Source organism: Oncorhynchus gorbuscha, linkage group LG02, assembly GCF_021184085.1.
Source record: "Oncorhynchus gorbuscha isolate QuinsamMale2020 ecotype Even-year linkage group LG02, OgorEven_v1.0, whole genome shotgun sequence".
NCBI classification, from domain to species: Eukaryota; Metazoa; Chordata; class Actinopteri; order Salmoniformes; family Salmonidae; genus Oncorhynchus; species Oncorhynchus gorbuscha.
In genome coordinates, this window is record NC_060174.1 from 90,083,565 (window position 1) to 90,104,454 (window position 20,890).

General features: G+C 44.1%; 1 protein-coding gene across 1 annotated transcript in view; it reads right to left on the reverse strand.

Moving 5' to 3' along the window:
* Positions 1–371: 371 nt before the first annotated feature.
* LOC123994814 (calpain-5-like) overlaps positions 372–20,890 on the reverse strand; it is a 57,275-nt gene continuing 36,756 nt past the window's right edge. The window contains exons 4-12 of the mRNA XM_046297827.1: positions 19,619–19,811; positions 5,119–5,312; positions 3,793–3,870; positions 3,289–3,484; positions 2,989–3,111; positions 2,701–2,897; positions 2,116–2,237; positions 990–1,126; positions 372–793 (exon numbers count right to left, since the gene is read on the reverse strand). Coding sequence (XP_046153783.1) covers positions 611–793; positions 990–1,126; positions 2,116–2,237; positions 2,701–2,897; positions 2,989–3,111; positions 3,289–3,484; positions 3,793–3,870; positions 5,119–5,312; positions 19,619–19,811 — 1,423 coding nt within the window. The 3' untranslated portion in view covers positions 372–610. The remainder of the gene's footprint in view (positions 794–989; positions 1,127–2,115; positions 2,238–2,700; positions 2,898–2,988; positions 3,112–3,288; positions 3,485–3,792; positions 3,871–5,118; positions 5,313–19,618; positions 19,812–20,890) is intronic.

Here is a 20,890-nt window from a genome sequence, read left to right on the forward strand (position 1 = left end):
CTGTTGTCAATCACACGTGGGTCTGAAATTATGCTTCTCTGCCTCAATAGTGTGCAGCAAATTATACTAGATGAAAAAATGAAATCAGTATGGCATCCTGGCAATTAAAGCACACTAAGTTTTAAAGCATACTGTTTGTCAAATACTATGAAACTTTATATTTTCGCATACTACTACTATTTACCTACTATTTAGAATGCAAGTACAGGTATTCAGACACTGTGTGTGTGTGTGTGTGTGTGTGTGTGTGTGTGTGTGTGTGTGTGTGTGTGTGTGTGTGTGTGTGTGTGTGTGTGTGTGTGTGTGTGTGTGTGTGTGTGTGTGTGTGTGTGTGTGTGTGTGTGTGTGTGTGTGTGTGTGTGTGTGTGTGTGAGAGAAAGAGAGCGAGAGAGAGAGAGAGAAAGAGAAAGAGAAAAAAGACACCAAGCTGTGTCTGTATATGTTTAGGGGAGCCCTGGGTCAGGTGGAGCTAGATCCCAGGGTTAACAGGTTAATTGCCATGCTTGGTTTAGTGGTGGGGAGGGGAGGGGGAGGCAAAAGGTTGCCATGATGACAAAGGTCAAAGGTAAAGCTCCGACATTCCATGGCGAGAGCGGAGACGGAAGGGACGTCATATGTTGATGAGTGTGGTGCAGGTGATGAGGCGCACGGTGACTGTGCCTGGGAGGTCGTTGTCTTGTCGATTGCCCTTGTCGCGCAGGTGGAGCGTGTGCTGCACCTGCCGGTCGTTCGGGTCACTGGACAGGGTCACCTGACCCAGGAAGGTATCCACAATCACATTCTTATTGTAGATCTATTATGGTATGGCCCAAATGTAGAGGGGAAAGAGAGGGGGATTTGAAAGAGAACAAAGAGAAAGAGAGAGAGAGCATAGGAAAACAGTGATACAAAAAAAGGTTTGAACAAAACAGATTCAAGAGATAGAGGGATACATATGAACACAAAGACGGACAGACAAGGAAAAGTTCCTCTCCTCCGTCTGTGCTCACCTCAATGTGGATGCCTTCCTTTGGCTTCTTGCGGTAGAACAGGCCTTTGACGTCGAAGTTGGGGCTCCGTGTGTCCTTGTGCACCGGTGAGCGCACCCGCTCCCCCTCACAGGTGATGATGACGTACGGGTCAGAGGCTAGGAAGGACAGGGAGGGAGGGAAGCGGGACAGCTGTCAATCACCGTGTCAATGTACTCAATTTTGCAGGACAAAACCAACTCTAGGTCTAGTCTAATAAATCAATCAATCAATCAATCAATTAATCAATAATATGTTGTTGTATTGTCCCTTACACCGGATAGGTGAAATGTGTTATACCCTGGAGAGAATTAGGGTTAAGCACCTTGCTGAAGGGCACATCGACACAATTTTCACCTTGTCGGCTCGTGTATTCAAACCAGTGACCTTTTGGTTACTGGCCCAATACTCTAACCGCTAGGCTACGTGCCACCCTTCTCTGGCCATCAGACCAACCAGTAATCAGACAGGTCTCTGACAGGTAGGTGGAAAAGGGTTTTAGTTGCTTGCGCTAGTAAGTAGGTAGAGGATATGGGGAGGGGGAACTATTGAAGACTATATGTACTTGTGTAGATCTGAAAGTGAGGGCATAAGTTTCAGCCATGTGACAAAAAATCTTCCTAGACCTATCAGAGTGCTAGGAAGAACTACTACCAAATTGCTTATACCTATCCAATCCTCTCAGATCTACATGAAGCTAGGGGTTAGGGGTTGTTTCTGGGCTGAGCCAAAGCCTATTGGACTAACTGTGCATTATGTCTAGTTGTAGCTAAACCCCTAGCCACTAGGTGGTGCTGAAGTACCTCCTGTTTTGGCCAGGTGCCTCTTCTTGTTGGGATTGAGACAGTGCAGCTCTGTGTATGACCAGAAAAGTTTAGGCCTTGCATTACTTTGAAATGCAATCTGTGGCACACACACATAAACCCATACACACAATAACAAAAGACACTAAAACTCAAGTTACCCCTAATATAGCTCGGCCCAGTAATGTGAAAAGGGTATATGCATGTCAGCTCCCAAAACCTCCCAACCACATGGGTGCATACATACATACATATCTTACTTTACTATAGGCCTACTATTTCCTACAGTAACCTTACTAGCTTACCCCCATTAGAGTCCTGGCCCTGGAGTCCCTCTGCACTCAGAACGTGGACCTGGGTGACCAGCTGGGGGTAACCACACATGCCCGTCCAACACGTCTGGGGGGGCTCGTCTAGGTTCAACTCTCTGTGGGGGAAGGAAAGAAAGTGAATATGGGTGTTATTAATTTAGATGAGTACAATGGCAGTGGATGACAAATTACGTGAAAAAAAAGTATTGGGTCCACTTAGAGAATCAGTTTAAATTGATCAAAAAGCAAATATTATTTGACAGAAATATTCAAATTCAACTAGTGTGCATGTTAAAGGGAAAGTTCACTTTCTTGAAGTCTTAAAATACGAAAAAAGTTTAAAAATTGAACTATCCCTTTAACATGCACACCAGTTACATTTGATACGTTTCTATAATTTTAAAAATATTTTTTATCAGTTTCAACTGATTCAAATTAAGCAATCATAGAAAAAAATAATACTGTTCGATTTAATTTAACAATCCCAGTGAACTATCCCTTTAATGTTGGCTATCCCTTTGTAATGGTCAGGAGGTCAGGGGGGTGGGGGTGGGGCTGCATGTCGGCCGGCTGGTTTACTTGCAGTCTGAAGGCACGTCGGTGAAGACCCGCAACAGGAAGTCACCCTGCTGCCTGGGGTCAAAAGTCGTGGGGATGATGACGTAGCGACCCTCTTTGAGCTCCTTCCTGAGGAAGACGCAGCGCGAGTTGATGTAGATGGAGCCCGCCACTTTCTGCTGGGACATGTGCATGCGGTACTTTCTGTTCAGTTCCACCTAGAGGATGGGAGGGTACATAACAAGAGGCAAAAGGTTCAATTAAACATTCATGTGGAGTGAGTGCGTGCGTGCGTATGTATGTATGTACCCGGTGAATGTCAAAGCCTATGGCCAGGTTATCTCCTTTGCCCTCTTTGGTGGTGGCTCTCCTCTCCTTCTGCTGCAGGGCGATCAACACCTCGTCCTCTACCTTCTTCACATCAAACACAAACTGCAGAGAGAGACAAACACACATAAACACACTGATCCAAACACTCTTCCAATCAAATACAGTACATTTACATTTTAAACATGCAAAGGCACAGTACACAGTACACACACCCTCCCATCCAACCTCATACCATCCACCCACACTCTCCCCACTTCCATCCACCCCCATGCACCCCACCTGTGGGTTCTGCAGGAAGGTAGCCTTGTGGTTGATGCAGCCCCCAGAGCGGTTCCTCAGGGGATCTTGGCGGGGGACCCATGAGCCCCTCATCACCTCCTCCTCCCAGGTCTTGTGGATGCTCAGGTAGGAGGTGTTGATGAGGCGGCACAGGATCAGGTCTGTGAAGTACTGGCAGAAGTCATCAAACGTCATCCTGGGATGGAAAGGGAGGGAGGATATATTTACGATCTATGGCTAGTTTCCCGGATCCAGATTAAGCATAGCGCTGAGCGTGCTTTTTAGTCTGAGACTAGGATAAATCTGTGTGTGGGAAATGGCCACTAATAGTTAAATTGTGTGTGTGTGTGTGTGTGTGTGTGTGTGTGTGTGTGTGTGTGTGTGTGTGTGTGTGTGTGTGTGTGTGTGTGTGTGTGTGTGTGTGTGTGTGTGTGTGTGTGTGTGTGTGTGTGTGTGTGTGTGTGTGTGTGTATTGTGTATTGTGTGTATTGTGGTTCCCCTCACCAAAACTCTCCGTCGTCCTGCACGGTGACACCCAGCTTCTCTCTCTCACTCTTGCTCACCTTCTTCCACTCATCTGAGCTGGGAGCACAGACAGGAAATTACCTCATGTTAGACAGCACGACATACAGGAAATGACAGAGAACCACTGGGATAAACATTTGATTGGAGATTGAGCACCACTGAGACAGATAACGACATAATCTCAATTGCTAAATTCAGCACCATGTGTATGTCTTAGAGTGTGTGAACGCCTGTGTGCATGTGAAAATACATTTTTATTTGTTTCTTTCAAATCCCTGCCAGTGCCACAACTTATGTGACAACTTCCTCATCAAACAGTGAAATGGAATCTTCAACTCCAGTTTTGATCAAACCCCAGATAAATGATTTATTCATTATTGTGACTGCATGAATGAAGGGAGACGACTCCTTTAATATCACCACTCAGTCACTTCCCCTTAGGAACTAACATCTCTCTCCTTTACCTAGTCAATAATTCAGTTGTCTTCATGAGCGAGCCCTACAATCTCTGCTGTGTCACACAACCTAGCGACAAACAATAGGACATAACAGAAGGAGAAAGAGAGATGCTCGTCTTCTCCCCATCCTATCACATCATGTTCATTTCAATCTCCTCCATTCTCCTCCGGGGAGAGGTTAGGGTGTGTGTCAGTGTGTGCGTGCAGCTTACATGTTTGAGTGTGCGTCTGTGACACAAGAAGCAAGAAGTATACACACATACACTGACACACACACACAAAGCATTCCCCATTTCAGTGGAGGGAGAACACCTCTCTTTCCACCTCAATACTCCTACATGGTCTAGTCTTTCCGATGCAGTAAAGGCTCTCTGAAGAGAAGCTTCCATTACGCACAGACTGTCTCAGCCAGACTGTCTGACTCTATAGGTGGGATAGTAAATTACACTTGAAATGTCTTGCAGATGGCCTATTCTCTGTCCGTGTTCGAATACCCGTACCTAGTGTTCTAAATAGTGGGCATTTTGGGAATGCGAAAAAAGTTTTATAGTATTTGAAATTTCAAATATTGAGTATGCTTTAAATGTCAAGATGTCATAAAAAAATGCTTTTCGTCTAGTAGAATTCACTGCACACCATTGAAGAATAGAATCGTCTTTCCGTACCCAGGTGTGTTTGACAGCTGATAATCAGATGAGTTGATGCGCTGTACCAAAATTAACGAATGATGTGTACATAGAATTAGAATGAGAATTAGAATGAATTGGGATACCCATTCTACTCATGCTAATTCTATGGTTGTGTAGTACCACCTTCAGGCCTAAAGGGGACAGTATTGTGTATTTACCTGTCACTCCAGGGCCCGCTCCACTCCTTCTCTCCCCATGGGTTCCTCATGCGGATCATGTTGAGCTTCTCTGACTTGAAGAAGGCCAGCAGGCCCTGGCCCAGACGCACCTTCTTCACATCCGTCACCGCGTATGCGTGACCTTTAACCAGGCCGCAGTCCAGCCGCGCCTCCATGTCCTCCACAGTGGTTGCCTATGAGACAATTAATAGTCAATTCATTAATTAATTATTATTTATTTACTTGTTCAGCACATTTCATACACAGAACACAGCTCAAAGTTGTGACAAGGGTTGTGTTTATTAGGGAGTGCGATAGAAAAACATTTTCAAATGTCTTTTCGACAGAGAATTAAAATGTACATTTCTTATTGGACAAGTCCAGCTGTTTCAGACAGTTTTGGTCTGTTTTATGCCTAAGGAATAAAGCCCAAAGAAGTTGAACTGAGTGTTGGTTTGTTTGGATTGAACTTGCATCGCAAGCGGCCGGTGCTGTCCCTGTGCTATTTGATCATTCAATTATAATTAAGCAAAAGGCCCTGAGTAATGAGCCTGTTTCACAAACGGTGTGATGCAACGACAGCGAGGGAACAACTACTAAGGAGAGAGAAGGAAAAAATGAGGAGAGAGAAGACAGGAAGGAAATTAGGGAAAGCAGGGTCGTATTCATAAGTGCACAACGCAGCAAAACATTTTGCAACGGAAAACAAAACAATTGCGTATAGTTTCGGGCGAGGTCTGGTAGTCCCTCCCCATTTTTGTACATTTTCTTCCATTTGGTGCCTAATGAATACAACCCTGGGGACTCGCGATTGTTTTGCTTTTACTGTTAAAAGCGATATCCCAAGTATAAATACAGTGAAGTACACTAAAGGGTAAAAAAAATGTTCTGAGCAAAATAATGTTTTTTAGACAAAACTGCAAACTTCAAGGAGTAGGGCATTCAAGGAATTGGTCTGATGGAAATCTGTGATGTCACCGGCCTTCCCCTTGCTTTAGGAACAACAGAGAAGCTTAACAGCTTCTATCCCCAAGTCATTTTTTTTCACCTTTATTTAACCAGGTAGGCTAGTTGAGAACAAGTTCTCATTTGCAACTGCGACCTGGCCAAGATAAAGCATAGCAGTGTGAACAGACAACACAGAGTTACACATGGAGTAAACAATTAACAAGTCAATAACACAGTAGAAAAAAGGGGCAGTCTATATACAATGTGTGCAAAAGGCATGAGGAGGTAGGCGAATAATTACAATTTTGCAGATTAACACTGGAGTGATAAATGATCAGATGGTCATGTACAGGTAGAGATATTGGTGTGCAAAAGAGCAGAGAAGTAAATAAATAAAAAACAGTATAAAAACAGTATGGGAATGAGGTAGGTGAAAATGGGTGGGCTATTTACCAATAGACTATGTACAGCTGCAGCGATCGGTTAGCTGCTCGGATAGCTGATGTTTGAAGTTGGTGAGGGAGATAAAAGTCTCCAACTTCAGCGATTTTTGAAGTTCGTTCCAGTCACTGGCAGCAGAGTACTGGAACGAAAGGCGGCCAAATGAGGTGTTGCCTTTAGGGATGATCAGCGAGATACACCTGCTGGAGCGCGTGCTACGGATGGGTGTTGCCATCGTGACCAGTGAACTGAGATAAGGCGGAGCTTTACCTAGCATGGACTTGTAGATGACCTGGAGCCAGTGGGTCTGGCGACGAATATGTAGTGAGGGCCAGCCGACTAGAGCATACAAGTCGCAGTGGTGGGTGGTATAAGGTGCTTTAGTGACAAAACGGATGGCACTGTGATAGACTGCATCCAGTTTGCTGAGTAGAGTGTTGGAAGCAATTTTGTAGATGACATCGCCGAAGTCGAGGATCGGTAGGATAGTCAGTTTTACTAGGGTAAGCTTGGCGGCGTGAGTGAAGGAGGCTTTGTTGCGGAATAGAAAGCAGACTCTTGATTTGATTTTCGATTGGAGATGTTTGATGTGAGTCTGGAAGGAGAGTTTGCAGTCTAGCCAGACACCTAGGTACTTATAGATGTCCACATATTCAAGGTCGGAACCATCCAGGGTGGTGATGCTAGTCGGGCATGCGGGTGCAGGCAGCGATCGGTTGAAAAGCATGCATTTGGTTTTACTCGCGTTTAAGAGCAGTTGGAGGCCACGGAAGGAGTGCTGTATGGCATTGAAGCTCGTTTGGAGGTTAGATAGCACAGTGTCCAATGACGGGCCGAAAGTATATAGAATGGTGTCGTCTGCGTAGAGGTGGATCAGGGAATCGCCCGCAGCAAGAGCAACATCATTGATATATACAGAGAAAAGAGTCGGCCCGAGAATTGAACCCTGTGGCACCCCCATAGAGACTGCCAGAGGACCAGACAGCATGCCCTCCGATTTGACACACTGAACTCTGTCTGCAAAGTAATTGGTGAACCAGGCAAGGCAGTCATCCGAAAAACCGAGGCTATTGAGTCTGCCGATAAGAATATGGTGAGTCGAAAGCCTTGGCAAGGTCGATGAAGACGGCTGCACAGTACTGTCTTTTATCGATGGCGGTTATGATATCGTTCAGTACCTTGAGTGTGGCTGAGGTGCACCCGTGACCGGCTCGGAAACCAGATTGCACAGCGGAGAACGTACGGTGGGATTCGAGATGGTCAGTGACCTGTTTGTTGACTTGGCTTTCGAAGACCTTAGATAGGCAGGGCAGGATGGATATAGGTCTATAACAGTTTGGGTCCAGGGTGTCTCCCCCTTTGAAGAGGGGGATGACTGCAGCAGCTTTCCAATCCTTGGGGATCTCAGACGATATGAAAGAGAGGTTGAACATGCTGGTAATAGGGGTTGCGACAATGGCGGCAGATAGTTTGAGAAATAGAGGGTCCAAATTGTCAAGCCCAGCTGATTTGTACGGGTCCAGGTTTTGCAGCTCTTTCAGAACATCTGCTATCTGGATTTGGGTAAAGGAGAACCTGGAGAGGCTTGGGCGAGGAGCTGCGGGGGGGGGCGGAGCTGTTGGCCGAGGTTGGAGTAGCCAGGCGGAAGGCATGGCCAGCCGTTGAGAAATGCTTATTGAAGTTTTCGATAATCATGGATTTATCGGTGGAGACCGTGTTACCTAGCCTCAGTGCAGTGGGCAGCTGGGAGGAGGTGCTCTTGTTCTCCATGGACTTCACAGTTTTCCAGAACTTTTTGGAGTTGGAGCTACAGGATGCAAACTTCTGCCTGAAGAAGCTGGCCTTAGCTTTCCTGACTCACTGCGTGTATTGGTTCCTGACTTCCCTGAACAGTTGCATATCACGGGGAATATTCGATGCTATTGCAGTCCGCCACAGGATGTTTTTGTGCTGGTCGAGGGCAGTCAGGTCTGGAGTGAACCAAGGGCTGTATCTGTTCTTGGTTCTGCATTTTTTGAACGGAGCATGCTTATCTAAAATGGTGAGGAAGTTACTTTTAAAGAATGACCAGGCATCCTCAACTGACGGGATGAGGTCAATGTCCTTCCAGGATACCCGGGCCAGGTCGATTAGAAAGGCCTGCTCACAGAAGTGTTTTAGGGAGCGTTTGACAGTGATGAGGGGTGGTCGTTTGACTGCGGCTCCGTGGCGGATACAGGCAATGAGGCAGTGATCGCTGAGATCCTGGTTGAAGACAGCGGAGGTGTATTCGGTAAGCTCTACCTCGCCGCATGTGACAAATAACATTTGATTTGAATAGAGAACAAAAGAGGAAAGGCCCACCCCCACACCTGTGCCATGTCATGACTTATCTTGAATACCTATTGAGATGTGCCTTTTATTAAGTAAAGGTGTTAAATTAGATGAAAAGGAGACTGATTGTCACTTTAAGCGTTCTTAATTGTCTGCAGATGGGCCATCAACTGTGGATGGGCTTCCCATTGTATACAATGGGAACATTCATACCTTGCCCAATGGGAACATTCATACCTTGCCCAATGGGAACATTCATACCTTGCCCAATGGGAACATTCATACCTTGCCCAATGGGAACATTCATAACTTGCCCAATGGGAACATTCATACCTTGCCCAATGGGAGCATTCATACCTTGCCCAAAGGGAACATTCATACCTTGCCCAATGGGAAATCTGCAAGCAGTTGTCTGGACTTCACAGAGCAATGGGAGTGAACAGAAAAGTGAACATTCACACAGTTGCAATCAATGTCTTTTACAAACCCTGATATGATATCGATATGGGATTTGGAGGAAAAAGGGCAATCAGAAGGCCTGAGTACAGTATTTGAGACATTTCTTTAGCTTGTCGATGACAATTGACGGTGGTTTACACTTTTGGGACTATCCCAGAATACGAATAATATTTTGACCCAGGTGTGATAGACCTATTCTGTCTAGGCCATCAGTTCTGTGGAATATGTTCTTCAAGAATTCCCAACCACACAAATTATTTTTCAAACCCAGTTTATAGAAAACAATGGGGGGGGGGGGGGGGGTTGAGACAAAAAGCAATTAGGCTTTGAGTCTGGGGAGAGAGATGCATGAGAGTGGCTTTTAAGATGCCTTTGTTGTATTCCTAAATCAGACCTCCTCACAACAAAAATCCTGTGAATAGAGTCTAGCATTTTTATATAACTTTGTAACTTTGCCAGGACGTTAACAACAATAACCAAACGATAGCCACCAGACGTATCACATCCAAGGAATTAAAGACGTTGGCTTTCAGCGCTGTCGGGGCCGTTCGTCGAATAGATCCTCATGAAAAATCAGGAATATAAAACACTTATCTCTCCCAGTTGAGCTAGAGTACTTGACTCGGAATCACACAATGCTGGACTGTAAATAAGTTCTAGTGCAGGGGTGGACCTATATGGTGGCATACAAAGAGAGAGATAAACAACAAGCAGATCGTCTGAGATCCCCAAAGATTGGAAAGATGCCACGGACATCCCCCTCTTCAAAGGGGGAGACACTCTAGACCCAAACTGCTACAGACCTATATCTATAATAATAATAATAATATATGCCATTTAGCAGACGCTTTTATCCAAAGCGACTTACAGTCATGTGTGCATACATTCTACGTATGGGTGGTCCCGGGAATCAAACCCACTACCCTGGCGTTACAAGCGCCATGCTCTACCAACTGAGCTACAGAAGGACCATATCTTACCTTGCCTTTCTAAGGTCGTCGAAAGCCAAGTTAACAAACAGATCACCCACCATTTCGGATTCCACCGTACCTTCTCCGCTATGCAATCTGGCTTCCGAGCTGGTCATGGGTGCACCTCAGCCACACTCAAGGTCCTAAACGATATCATAACTGCCATCAATAACAGACAATACTGTGCAGCCATATTCATCGACCTGGCCAAGGCTTTCAACTCTGTCAATCAGCACATTCTTATCGGCAGACTCAACAGCCTTGGTTTCTCAAATGACTGCCTCGCCTGGTTCACCAACTACTTCTCTGATAGAGTTCAGTGTGTCAAATCGGAGGGCATGTTGTCCGGACCTCTTGCAATCTCTATGGGGGTGCCACAGGGTTCAATTCATTGGCCGACTCTCTTCTCTGTATACATCAATGATGTTGCTCTTGCTGCTGGTGATTCTCTGATCCACCTCTACGCAGACGACACCATTCTGTATACTTCTGGCCCTTCTTTGGACACTACAACTCTCCTTCCGTGGCTGGCCCTCGCTTCATACTCGTCGGCAAGCCCACTGGCTCCAGGTCATCTACAAGTCTTTGCTAGGTAAAGCACTGCCTTATCTCAGTTCACTGGTCACCATAGCAGCACCTACCCGCAGCACTAGCTCCAGCAGGTGTATCTCACTGGTCACCCCCAAAGACAATTCCTCCTTTGGCCGCCCTTCGTTCCAGTTCTCTGCTGCCAATGACTGGAACGAACTGCAAAAATCGCTGAAGCTGGAGACTCTTATCTCCCTCACTAACTTTAAGCACCAGCTGTCAGAGCAGCTCACAGATCACTGCACCTGTACATAGCCCATCTGTAAATAGCCCATCTGTAAATAGCCCATCCAACTACCTCATTCACACACTGTATTTATTTATTTATTTTGCTCTTTTGCACCCCAGTATCTCTACTTGCACATTCATCTTCTGCACATCTATCACTCCAGTGTTTAATTGCTATATCGTAATTACCTCGCCACTCTGAACCTCCGGCGCCGACAGAGATAGCCACCTCGCTTCGCATTCCTAGGAAACTATGCAGTATTTTGTTTTTTTTACATGTTTTTTCTTACATTGGTACCCCAGGTAATCTTAGGTTTTATTACATACAGTCGGGAGGCACTACTGGATTAAACAGCAACGTCAACTCACCATCATTATGATCAATAATATGACTTTCCCGAAGTGGATCCTGTGTTTTGCCCACCACCCAGGACAATAGATCGGATCCCAGCTGGCGAACCAAAACAACGTCGCCGTAAAAGGGGCAGACGAAGCGGTCTTCTGGTCAGGTTCCGGAGACGGGCACATCGCGCCCACTCCCGAGCATAGTACTCGCCAATGTCCAGTCTCTTGACAACAAGGTTGATGAAATCCGAGCAAGGTTAGCATTCTAGAGAGACATAGGAAACTGTAACGTTCTTTGCTCCATGGAAACATGGCTCACTTGAGACAGGCTATCGGAGTCGGTTCCGCCAGCTGGTTTCTTCACGCATCACGCCGACAGAAACAAGCATCTTTCTGGTAAGAAGAGGGGCAGGGGCGTATGCTTTATGATTAACGAGACGTGGTGTGATCATAACAACATACAGGAACTCAAGTCCTTCTGTTCACCTGACTTAGAATTCTTCACAATCAAATGTCGACCGCATTTATCTACCAAGAGAATTCTCTTCGATTATATTCACAGCCGCATATATTCCCCCCAAGCAGACACATCGACGGTCCTGAACTAACTTTATTTGACCCTATGTAAACTGGAAACCACATATCCTGAGGCTGCATTCATTGTAGCTGAGGATTTTAACAAGGCTAATCTGAAAACAAGACTCCCTAAATTCTATCAGCATATCGATTGTGCTACCAGGGCTGGTAAAACCCTGGATCATTGTTATTTTAACTTCCGCGGCTCATATAAGGCCCTCTCCCGCCCTCCTTTCGGAAAAGCTGACCACAACTCCATTTTGTTGCTCCCAGCCTATTCAACGCTGGTCCAACCAATCTGATTCCACACTTCAAGATTGCTTCGATCACGTGGATTGGGATATGTTCCGAATATGCTGATTCGGTGAGCGAGTTTATTAGCAAGTGCATCGGCGATGTCGTACCCACAGCAACTATTGAAACATTCCCAAACCAGAAACCGTGGATTGATGGCAGCATTCGCTCGAAACTGAAAGTGCGAACCACTGCTTTTAACCAGGGCAAGGTGACCGGAAACATGACCGAATTCAAACAGTGTAGCTATTCCCTCCGCAAGGCAATCAAACAAGCTAAGCGTCGGTATAGAGACAAAGTAGAGTCGCAATTCAACGGCTCAGACACAAGCGGTATGTGTCAGGGTCTACAGTCAATCACAGATTACAAAAAGAAAACCAGCCCTGTCGCGGACCAGGATGTCTTGCTCCCAGACAGCCTAAACAACTTCTTTGCTTGCTTTGAGGACAATACAGTGCCACTGACACGGCCCACTGCCAAAACCTGCAGACTCTCCTTCACTTCAGCCGACGTGAGTAAAACATTTAAACGTGTTAACATGTTACATATTCAATCAATCATTATCCCAGTTTGCTGTTCCCACATGCTTCAAGAGGGCCACCATTGTTCCTGTTCCCAAGAAAGGTAAGGTAACTGAGCTAAACGACTACTGCCCCGTAGCACTCACGTCATCATGAAGTGCTTTGAGAGACTAGTCAAGACCCACTCCAATTTGCTTACCACCCCAATAGGTCCACAGACGATGCAATCGCAACCACACTGCACACTGCCCTAACCCATCTGGACAAGAGGAACACCTATGTGAGAATGCTGTTCATCGACTACAGCTCAGCATTTAACACCATAGTACCCTCCAAACTCATCATCAAGCTCGAGACCCCACCCTGTGCAACTGGCTACTGGACTTCCTGACGGGCCGCCCCCAGGTGGTGAGGGTAGGTAACAACATCTCCACCCCGCTGATCCTCATCACTGGAGCCCCCCAATTGTGCGTTCTGAGCCCTCTCCTGTACTCCCTGTTTACCCACGACTGCGTGGCCATGCACGCCTCCAACTCAATCATCAAGTTTGCAGACGACACTACAGTGGTAGGCTTGATTACCAACAACGACGAGACGGCCTACAGGGAGGAGGTGAGGGGCCTCTGAGTCTGGTGTCGGGAAAATAACCTCACACCCAATGTCAATAAAACAAAGGAGATGATTGTGGACTTCAGGAAACAGCAGAGGAAGCACCCACCTATCCACATCGACGGGACAGTAGTGGAGAGGAAAGTAAGTTTTAAGTTCCTCGGCGTACACATCACCGACAAACTGAATTGGTCCACCCACACAGACAGCGTGGTGAAGTAGACGCAGCAGCACCTCTTCAACCTCAGGAGGCTGAATAAGTTCGGCTTGTCACCAAAAGCACTCACAAACTTTTACAGATGCACAATCGAGAGCATCCTGTCGGGCTGTATCACCGCCTGTATCACCGCCCACAACCGTAAGGCTCTCCAGAGGGTAGTGAGGTCTGCACAACGCATCACCGGGGGCAAACTACATGCCCTCTAGGACAGCTACACCACTCGATATCACAGGAAGGCCATAAAGATCATCAAGGACAACAACCACCCGAGCCACTGCCTGTTCACCCCGCTATCATCCAGAAGGCGAGGTCAGTAAAGGTGCATCAAAGCAGAGACCAAGAGACTGAAAAACAGCTCCTATCTCAAGGCCATCAGACTGTTAGACAGCCACCACTAACATTGAGTGGCTGCTGCCAACATACTGACTAAACTCCAGCCACATTAATAATGGAAGAATTGATGTAAAAATGTATCACTAGCCACTTTAAACAATGCCACTTAATATAATGTTTACATACCCTACATTACTCTTCTCATATGTATATACTGTACTCTATACCATCTACTGCATCTTGCCATCTTTATGTAATACATGTATCACTAGCCACTTTAAACAATGCCACTTTTATATGTTTACATACCCTACATTGATTTGGATTCATATTTTCCAGAAAATTAACCAAGTTTCAATACAAGGAACAAGAGTCCCGGAAAATACCGCAAAGTGACACTTTTAAATCGTTTAAAGGGGCACCACGCCATTTTATCAGATTGGCTGCCTCACTATGTAAAGATTTCAGAGCAAATTAAACTAATATTTAGTAATGATGCAGTAATATTTGATCTCCAATGACATTGTTGTGAATTGCAAAACAGGACGTTCATAAATTCAGAGCGTTATCATATTCCTCAATCAATTCAGCGCATTTCAGTAAGCTATATTGACACATAGTGCGCTCAGGACCCACAGAGCACACCACGAGTATAGCGTTGTCGAATCATACAAACTTTGTAATGGCATTAAATCAAGTTGCTAAGCTTGCTAGATAACCTCCAACGAATGACAGAAAATATACTATATTTGTCAACATCAAGTTGATTGTATGGATAGCAGATCAGCTCATGAATTACGGGGAGATGAAGAGTGGAATTTGTGGAAATAGTTTAAATATCAAGGTATCTTAAAACTTTTTAGGATTGATATCGATATCGATATAACAGCCAGTGAAAGTGCAGGGCGCCAAATTCGAAATGATCTTATACCGTTTTAAAGGTAATCTTGGTGTTAATCCCACCACAGTGTCCGATTTCAAATAGGCTTTACAGCGAAAGCACCACAAACGATTATGTTAGGTCATCACCAACTCACAGAAAAATTCTGCCATTTTTCCAGCAAAAGAGAGGAGTCACAAAAAGCACAAATAGAGATAAAATGAATCACTAACCTTTGATGATCTTCATTAGATGACACTCATAGGACTTCATGTTACACAATACATGTATGTTTTTTTTATAAAGTTCATATTTATATAAAAAATCTCAGTATACATTGGCGCGTTGCGTTCACTAGTTCCAAAAACATCCGGTGATATTGCAGAGAGCCACATCCTTTTGCAGAAATACATTTTGATAAATACAATTGTTAGACATGGAAATACCTCTCCTTGACTTCTTGGATATAGAGGGCGCTCTTTTAATTTTTGGATAAAAAACCGTTCCCGTTTTTAAACAAGATATTTTGTCACGAAAAGATGCTCGACTATGCATACAAGTGACAGCTTTGGAAAGAAAACACTCTGACGTTTCCAAAACTGAGATTAAAAAAAAAAACGGAAAACGGAAAAAGCCAAACCATGCAATAATCTGAGACGGCGCTCAGAATTTTTTTTTATCCGCCATGTTGGAGTCAACAGAAATCAGAAATAACATTATAAATATTCCCTTACCTTTGATCATCTTCATCAGAATGCACTCCCAGGAATCCTAGTTCCACAATAAATGTTTGTTTTGTTCAATAATGTCCATTATTTATGTCCAAGTAGCTACTTTTGTTAGCGAGTTTAGTATGCAAATCCAAATGCTCGTGCAGGTCCAGCCGAATGTCGGACGAAAACTACAAAAAGTTATATTACAGGTCGAAGAAACATTTCAAACTAAGTATAGAATCAATCTTTAGGATGTTGTTCTCATAAATATTCAATAACGTTCCAACCAAAGAATTCCATTGTCTGTAGAAAAGCCATGGAACGCAGGTGGCTATCATGTAATAATAATAATAATATATGCCATTTAGCAGACGCTTTTATCCAAAGCGACTTACAGTCATGTGTGCATACATTCTACGTATGGGTGGTCCCGGGGATCGAACCCACTACCCTGGCGTTACAAGCGCCATGCTCTACCAACTGAGCTACAGAAGGACCTGTGAAATGCGTGTGACCAGGACCTGGCTCTCTGCCAGACCACTGACTCAAACAGCTCCCATCTGGCTCCAAATCCCAGTAGAAGCCTCATTCAAGATTCTAAAGACGGTTGAAGCCTAGTGGAAGCCTTAGGAAGTGCAACATAACCAACACCCCACTGTGTATTCAATAGGGGCTTGGTTGAAAATCGACCAACCTCAGATTTCCCACTTCCTGTTTGGATTTCTTCTCAGGATTTTGCCTGCCATATGAGTTATACTAACAGACATCATTCAAACAGTTTTAGAAACTTCAGAGTGTTTTCTATCCAATACTAATAATAATATGCATATATTAGAAACTGGGCCTGAGGAGCAGGCTATTTACTCTGGGCACCTTTCATCCAAGCTACTCAATAGTGCCCCTGCAGCCATAAGAAGTTAACGGGGACAAACTCTGTTTTAAAAATATCCATACCGTTTGTTGATCACACATTCTCTAGTGAAGCTCTCATATGGGCAGCAAGTATGAGACAGCAGAGAGTTGTCGAGCTGTATTTTGAGAATAGAGCTGTATTTTGATTTGCATAAGCAAGAGACGTGCATTGATAATGCAACCTATTGATTACATTCAGGAATGTTCACGCGAGACAGGAGTCAGGATTTATTTAACTAGGCAAGTCAGTTAAGAACAAATTCTTATTTTCAATGAGAGCCTAGGAACAGTGGGTTAACTGCCTGTTCAGGGGGAGAATGACATATTTGTACCTTATCAGCTCAGGGATTTGAACTTGCAACCTTACGGTTACTAGTCCAACGCTCTAACCACTACGCTACCTGTCGCCCCCCAGATGTGGTGACTTTGTGTGAAGTCGGCTTTGTTTGGATAATTAGCTATTGAATTTTTTGCTCATCTGATGCTGCGCATGTTGTGTATTTTGTGGAATTGCATTAGTTCGACATTGGGGAAAAACTTTGTAACTGACATTACATTTTTCTGGACATGTGAAGAATGTTCCAGGGACAGTCCCTGGATCCCGATTACCCATGTTAATCCATAATTCTGACTGTAACCCTACCCCAATGTGTTCCTTAGATTTTATTGATGTTGTTTTCCACACATTTCCTGATTGGGACAATAAAGAGACTGTTCCTGTATACTGTACACACTCACACAAATTAAGTATCATCAGTAAAGTATAGGATGGTTAGATGGATCATTTTCCTCTTGCAAAGATACACTAACTATAACTTTTGAAATAGACGGGATGGCACATTATCATGACGATTGCCAAATATTGCAACTGCAAAACTATTTTTCCCCTAAATAGCAGGGCTGTATTAACCCACAATGCAGCAACACGTTTTGCAATGGAAAACAAAATGTACAGGTATTGTAGTACCTCCCTGTTTCAAAGCATTTTCTTAAAGTTTTGTACTGAACATGACTGTGATTGCATAACTGACTAACCTGAGCCACCACACATTGACTCTGTACTGGTGCCCCCTCGTTACTGTTATTTTATTGTTGCTCTTTAACTATTTGTTATTTTTCTATTTTCTTATTTTTTTAATTTGTCATTTTATTTATTGTTTACTTCAGTTTATTTAGTAAATACTTTCTTAACACTTTTTTTCATAAAACTGCATTGTTGGTTAATCTTGCGACTCTCAAACCCGGATCCGGGAGCGTAATCACCGCCTCAAACTAATTAGCATAACGCAGCGGTCATAAATATCCCTGGAAAATCTTCCTATTCATGAAAATCGCAAATTAAATATATTGAGACACAGCTTAGCCTTTTGTTAATCACACTGTCATCTCAGATTTTCAAAATATGCTTTACAGCCAACGCTAGACAAGCATTTGTGTAAGTTTATCATAGCCTAGCATAGCATTATGCCCTGCTAGCAGCAGGCAACATTTTCACTACAACGCCAAACTTTTTTCCAAATTAGCTCCATAATATCAACAGAAACATGGCAAACGTCGTTTAGAATCAATCCTCAAGGTGTTTTTCACATATCTATTCGATAATATATCTGTCGGGACAATTGGTTTCTCATTAGAAGCAATTGGAAAAATGGTTACTTCTGTACTTTACGCAAGATTTTCTGCGGGAGCCATCATGTGACCACTTGTTCAATGTGGTCCCTTACAGCCATTCTTCAACATAAATGCGTAAAAAGACGTCAAAATGCTGTAGACACCTTGGGGAATACGTAGAAAGCGTAAGCTCATTCGTAGCCCATTCACAGCCATATAAGGAGTCATTGGCATGCAGCGCTTTCAAAAATGGGGCACTTCCTGATTGGATTTTTACCTGGGATTCGCCTGTAACATCAGTTCTCTTGCACTCACAGACAATATCTTTGCAGTTTTGGAAACGTCAGAGAGTTTTCTATCCAAAGCTGTCAATTATATGCATAGTCGAGCATCTTGTCCTGACAAAATATCCCTTTTAAAACGGGAACATTTTTTATCCAAAAATGAAAATACTGCCCCCTAGTCACAAAAGGTTTTAAGCGCTTGTAAGTAAGCATTTCACTGTAAGGTCTACCTACACCTGTTGTATTTGGCACATGTGACACATCAAATTTGATATGACCCCCTTGCACCCCCCTCACGATGATACAAAATGTCTGTCTAGTCCAGATCTTCCGGTTTCCACTAGCTTCTATTGCCACAAAGTCAGATTCCACAACCACAAAGTAAAAATTGGCATCATTTAAAAAACGTTTTGATCTTAGTTTAATAAGTTTAGCAGTATGGTTAGGGTTACGGTTAGGTTTGAAATAAAATTTTAAGAAGATAAATTGTAGAAATGAGCTTATTTATGACTTTGTGGGTATGAAAGCAGGTGACGACCAGATCTTCCCGACTGACTCACTGTTAGAGGAAATTATATTTGAAATGATTAATTATGTCCTTCTGTAGCTCAGTTGGTAGAGCATGGCGCTTGTAACGCCAGGGTAATGGGTTCGATTCCCGGGACCACCCATACGTAGAATGTATGCACACATGACTGTAAGTCGCTTTGGATAAAAGCGTCTGCTAAATGGCATATATATTATTATTATTATTATTATTATTATATATTATGTATACATGATTAATTAGAACCATTTATTCTAATACTATTATGAGTTCTTGGTTAAGCTGTTACTGAAAATTAATTGTCTGTGCCTCTTGGGAAGTTTAGGGGTAGAGATGATGATATAGCTTTTCAGACAAGATAAGAATGTTTGGGTTATGTTCCATTGGTGGGAGAAAAGTATATCTTTTAGACAGATTGGAATGTCTGGTTTATGAGGGGAGTAGAAAGCATCTCCGGACCTAAACAAAAAACAACGGGGCTATCGTGGGAAACTGATGATGTCATTTTGAGTTTAAAACCTGTGGAAATCTGTGTATGTAGTTAGTACTCTCTGGAATTAAACGCTCTTACCTGGCTTTTAAGACTGGTCTCGATCTACTTCATGCATAATTAATGAACTTACACCTCATTAATGAATTAGAAATGAGTGCGAAATTGGTTTTGGCAATTAAAACATAAAGGAATTTAGAATTCCTCTATCACTCACCCGGATGGAACAGCTGATGAGGCCATCCCGGTTGTGGACCTTCAGTACCCTCTCAAACAGCTGGTTGCGGGCCACCTCGTCCGTGGCCATCTGGCCCTCCAGCAGGTCCATAGGCTCCGACACACCCCCTGTGAAGTCAACCAGTGCATCCGCCGTATTCCCACCGTCCAGGGCCTCGTAGCAGCCGTATACTCTGCAGGGACGGGAGGAGGAATTTAATGAATGAATTCAAATACACTGAACAAAAATATAAATGCAACAAATATTTTGTTGAGTTACAGTTCATATAAGGAAATCAGTCAATAGAAATAAATTCATTAGGACCTAATCTATAGATTTCACATGACTGAGAATACAGATATGCATCTGTTGGTCACAGATACCTTAAAAAAACATAGAAGTGTGGATCTCAAGTGGCACAGCAGTCTAAGGCACTGCATCGTCACTACTGACCCGCTTTCAATCACAGGCTGTGTCACAACTATCCATGACCGAGAGTCCCATAGGTCAGAGCACAATTGGCCCAGCGTCGTCCTGGTTAGGGGAGGGTTTGGCCGGGGGGCTTTACTTGCCTCATCGCGCTCTTGCGACTCCTTGTGGCGGGCCGGGCGCCTGCAGACTTCGGTCATCAGTTGAAGTTTCCTCCGACACATTGGTGCGACTTGTTTCCTGGTTAAGCGGGCGGGTGTTAAGAAGGGCGGTTTGGCAGGTCATGTTTCGGAGGATGCATGACTCGACTTTCGCCTCTCCCGAGCCCGTTGGGGAGTTGCAGCAATGAGAAAATATTGTAATTGGATCGCAATTGGATATCATGAAAATGGGGGTAAAATACAACAACAAAGAAACACCCAGTATCTAGTGTGACCACCATTTGCCTCATGCATCTCCATTGCATAGTTATTCCATTGCATAGTTATTGATTGTGGCCTGTGGAATGTTGTCCCACTCCTCTTCAATGGCTGTGCAAAGTTGCTGGATATTGTCAGGAACTGAAACACGCTGTCAATCCAGAGCATCCCAAACGAAGGTGCTCAATCACAAAATGCTGTACAGAAACCAGCCTAAAACCCCAAACAGCAAGCAATGCAGGTGTAGAAGCACAGACATGTCTGGTGGGTATGCAGGCCATGGAAGAACTGGGACATTTTCAGCTTCCAGGAATTGTGTACAGATCCTTGCGACATGGAGCCTTGCATTATCATGCTGAAACATGAGGTGATGGCGGCGGATGAATGGCACAGCAACGGGCCTCAGGATTTCATCACAGTATCT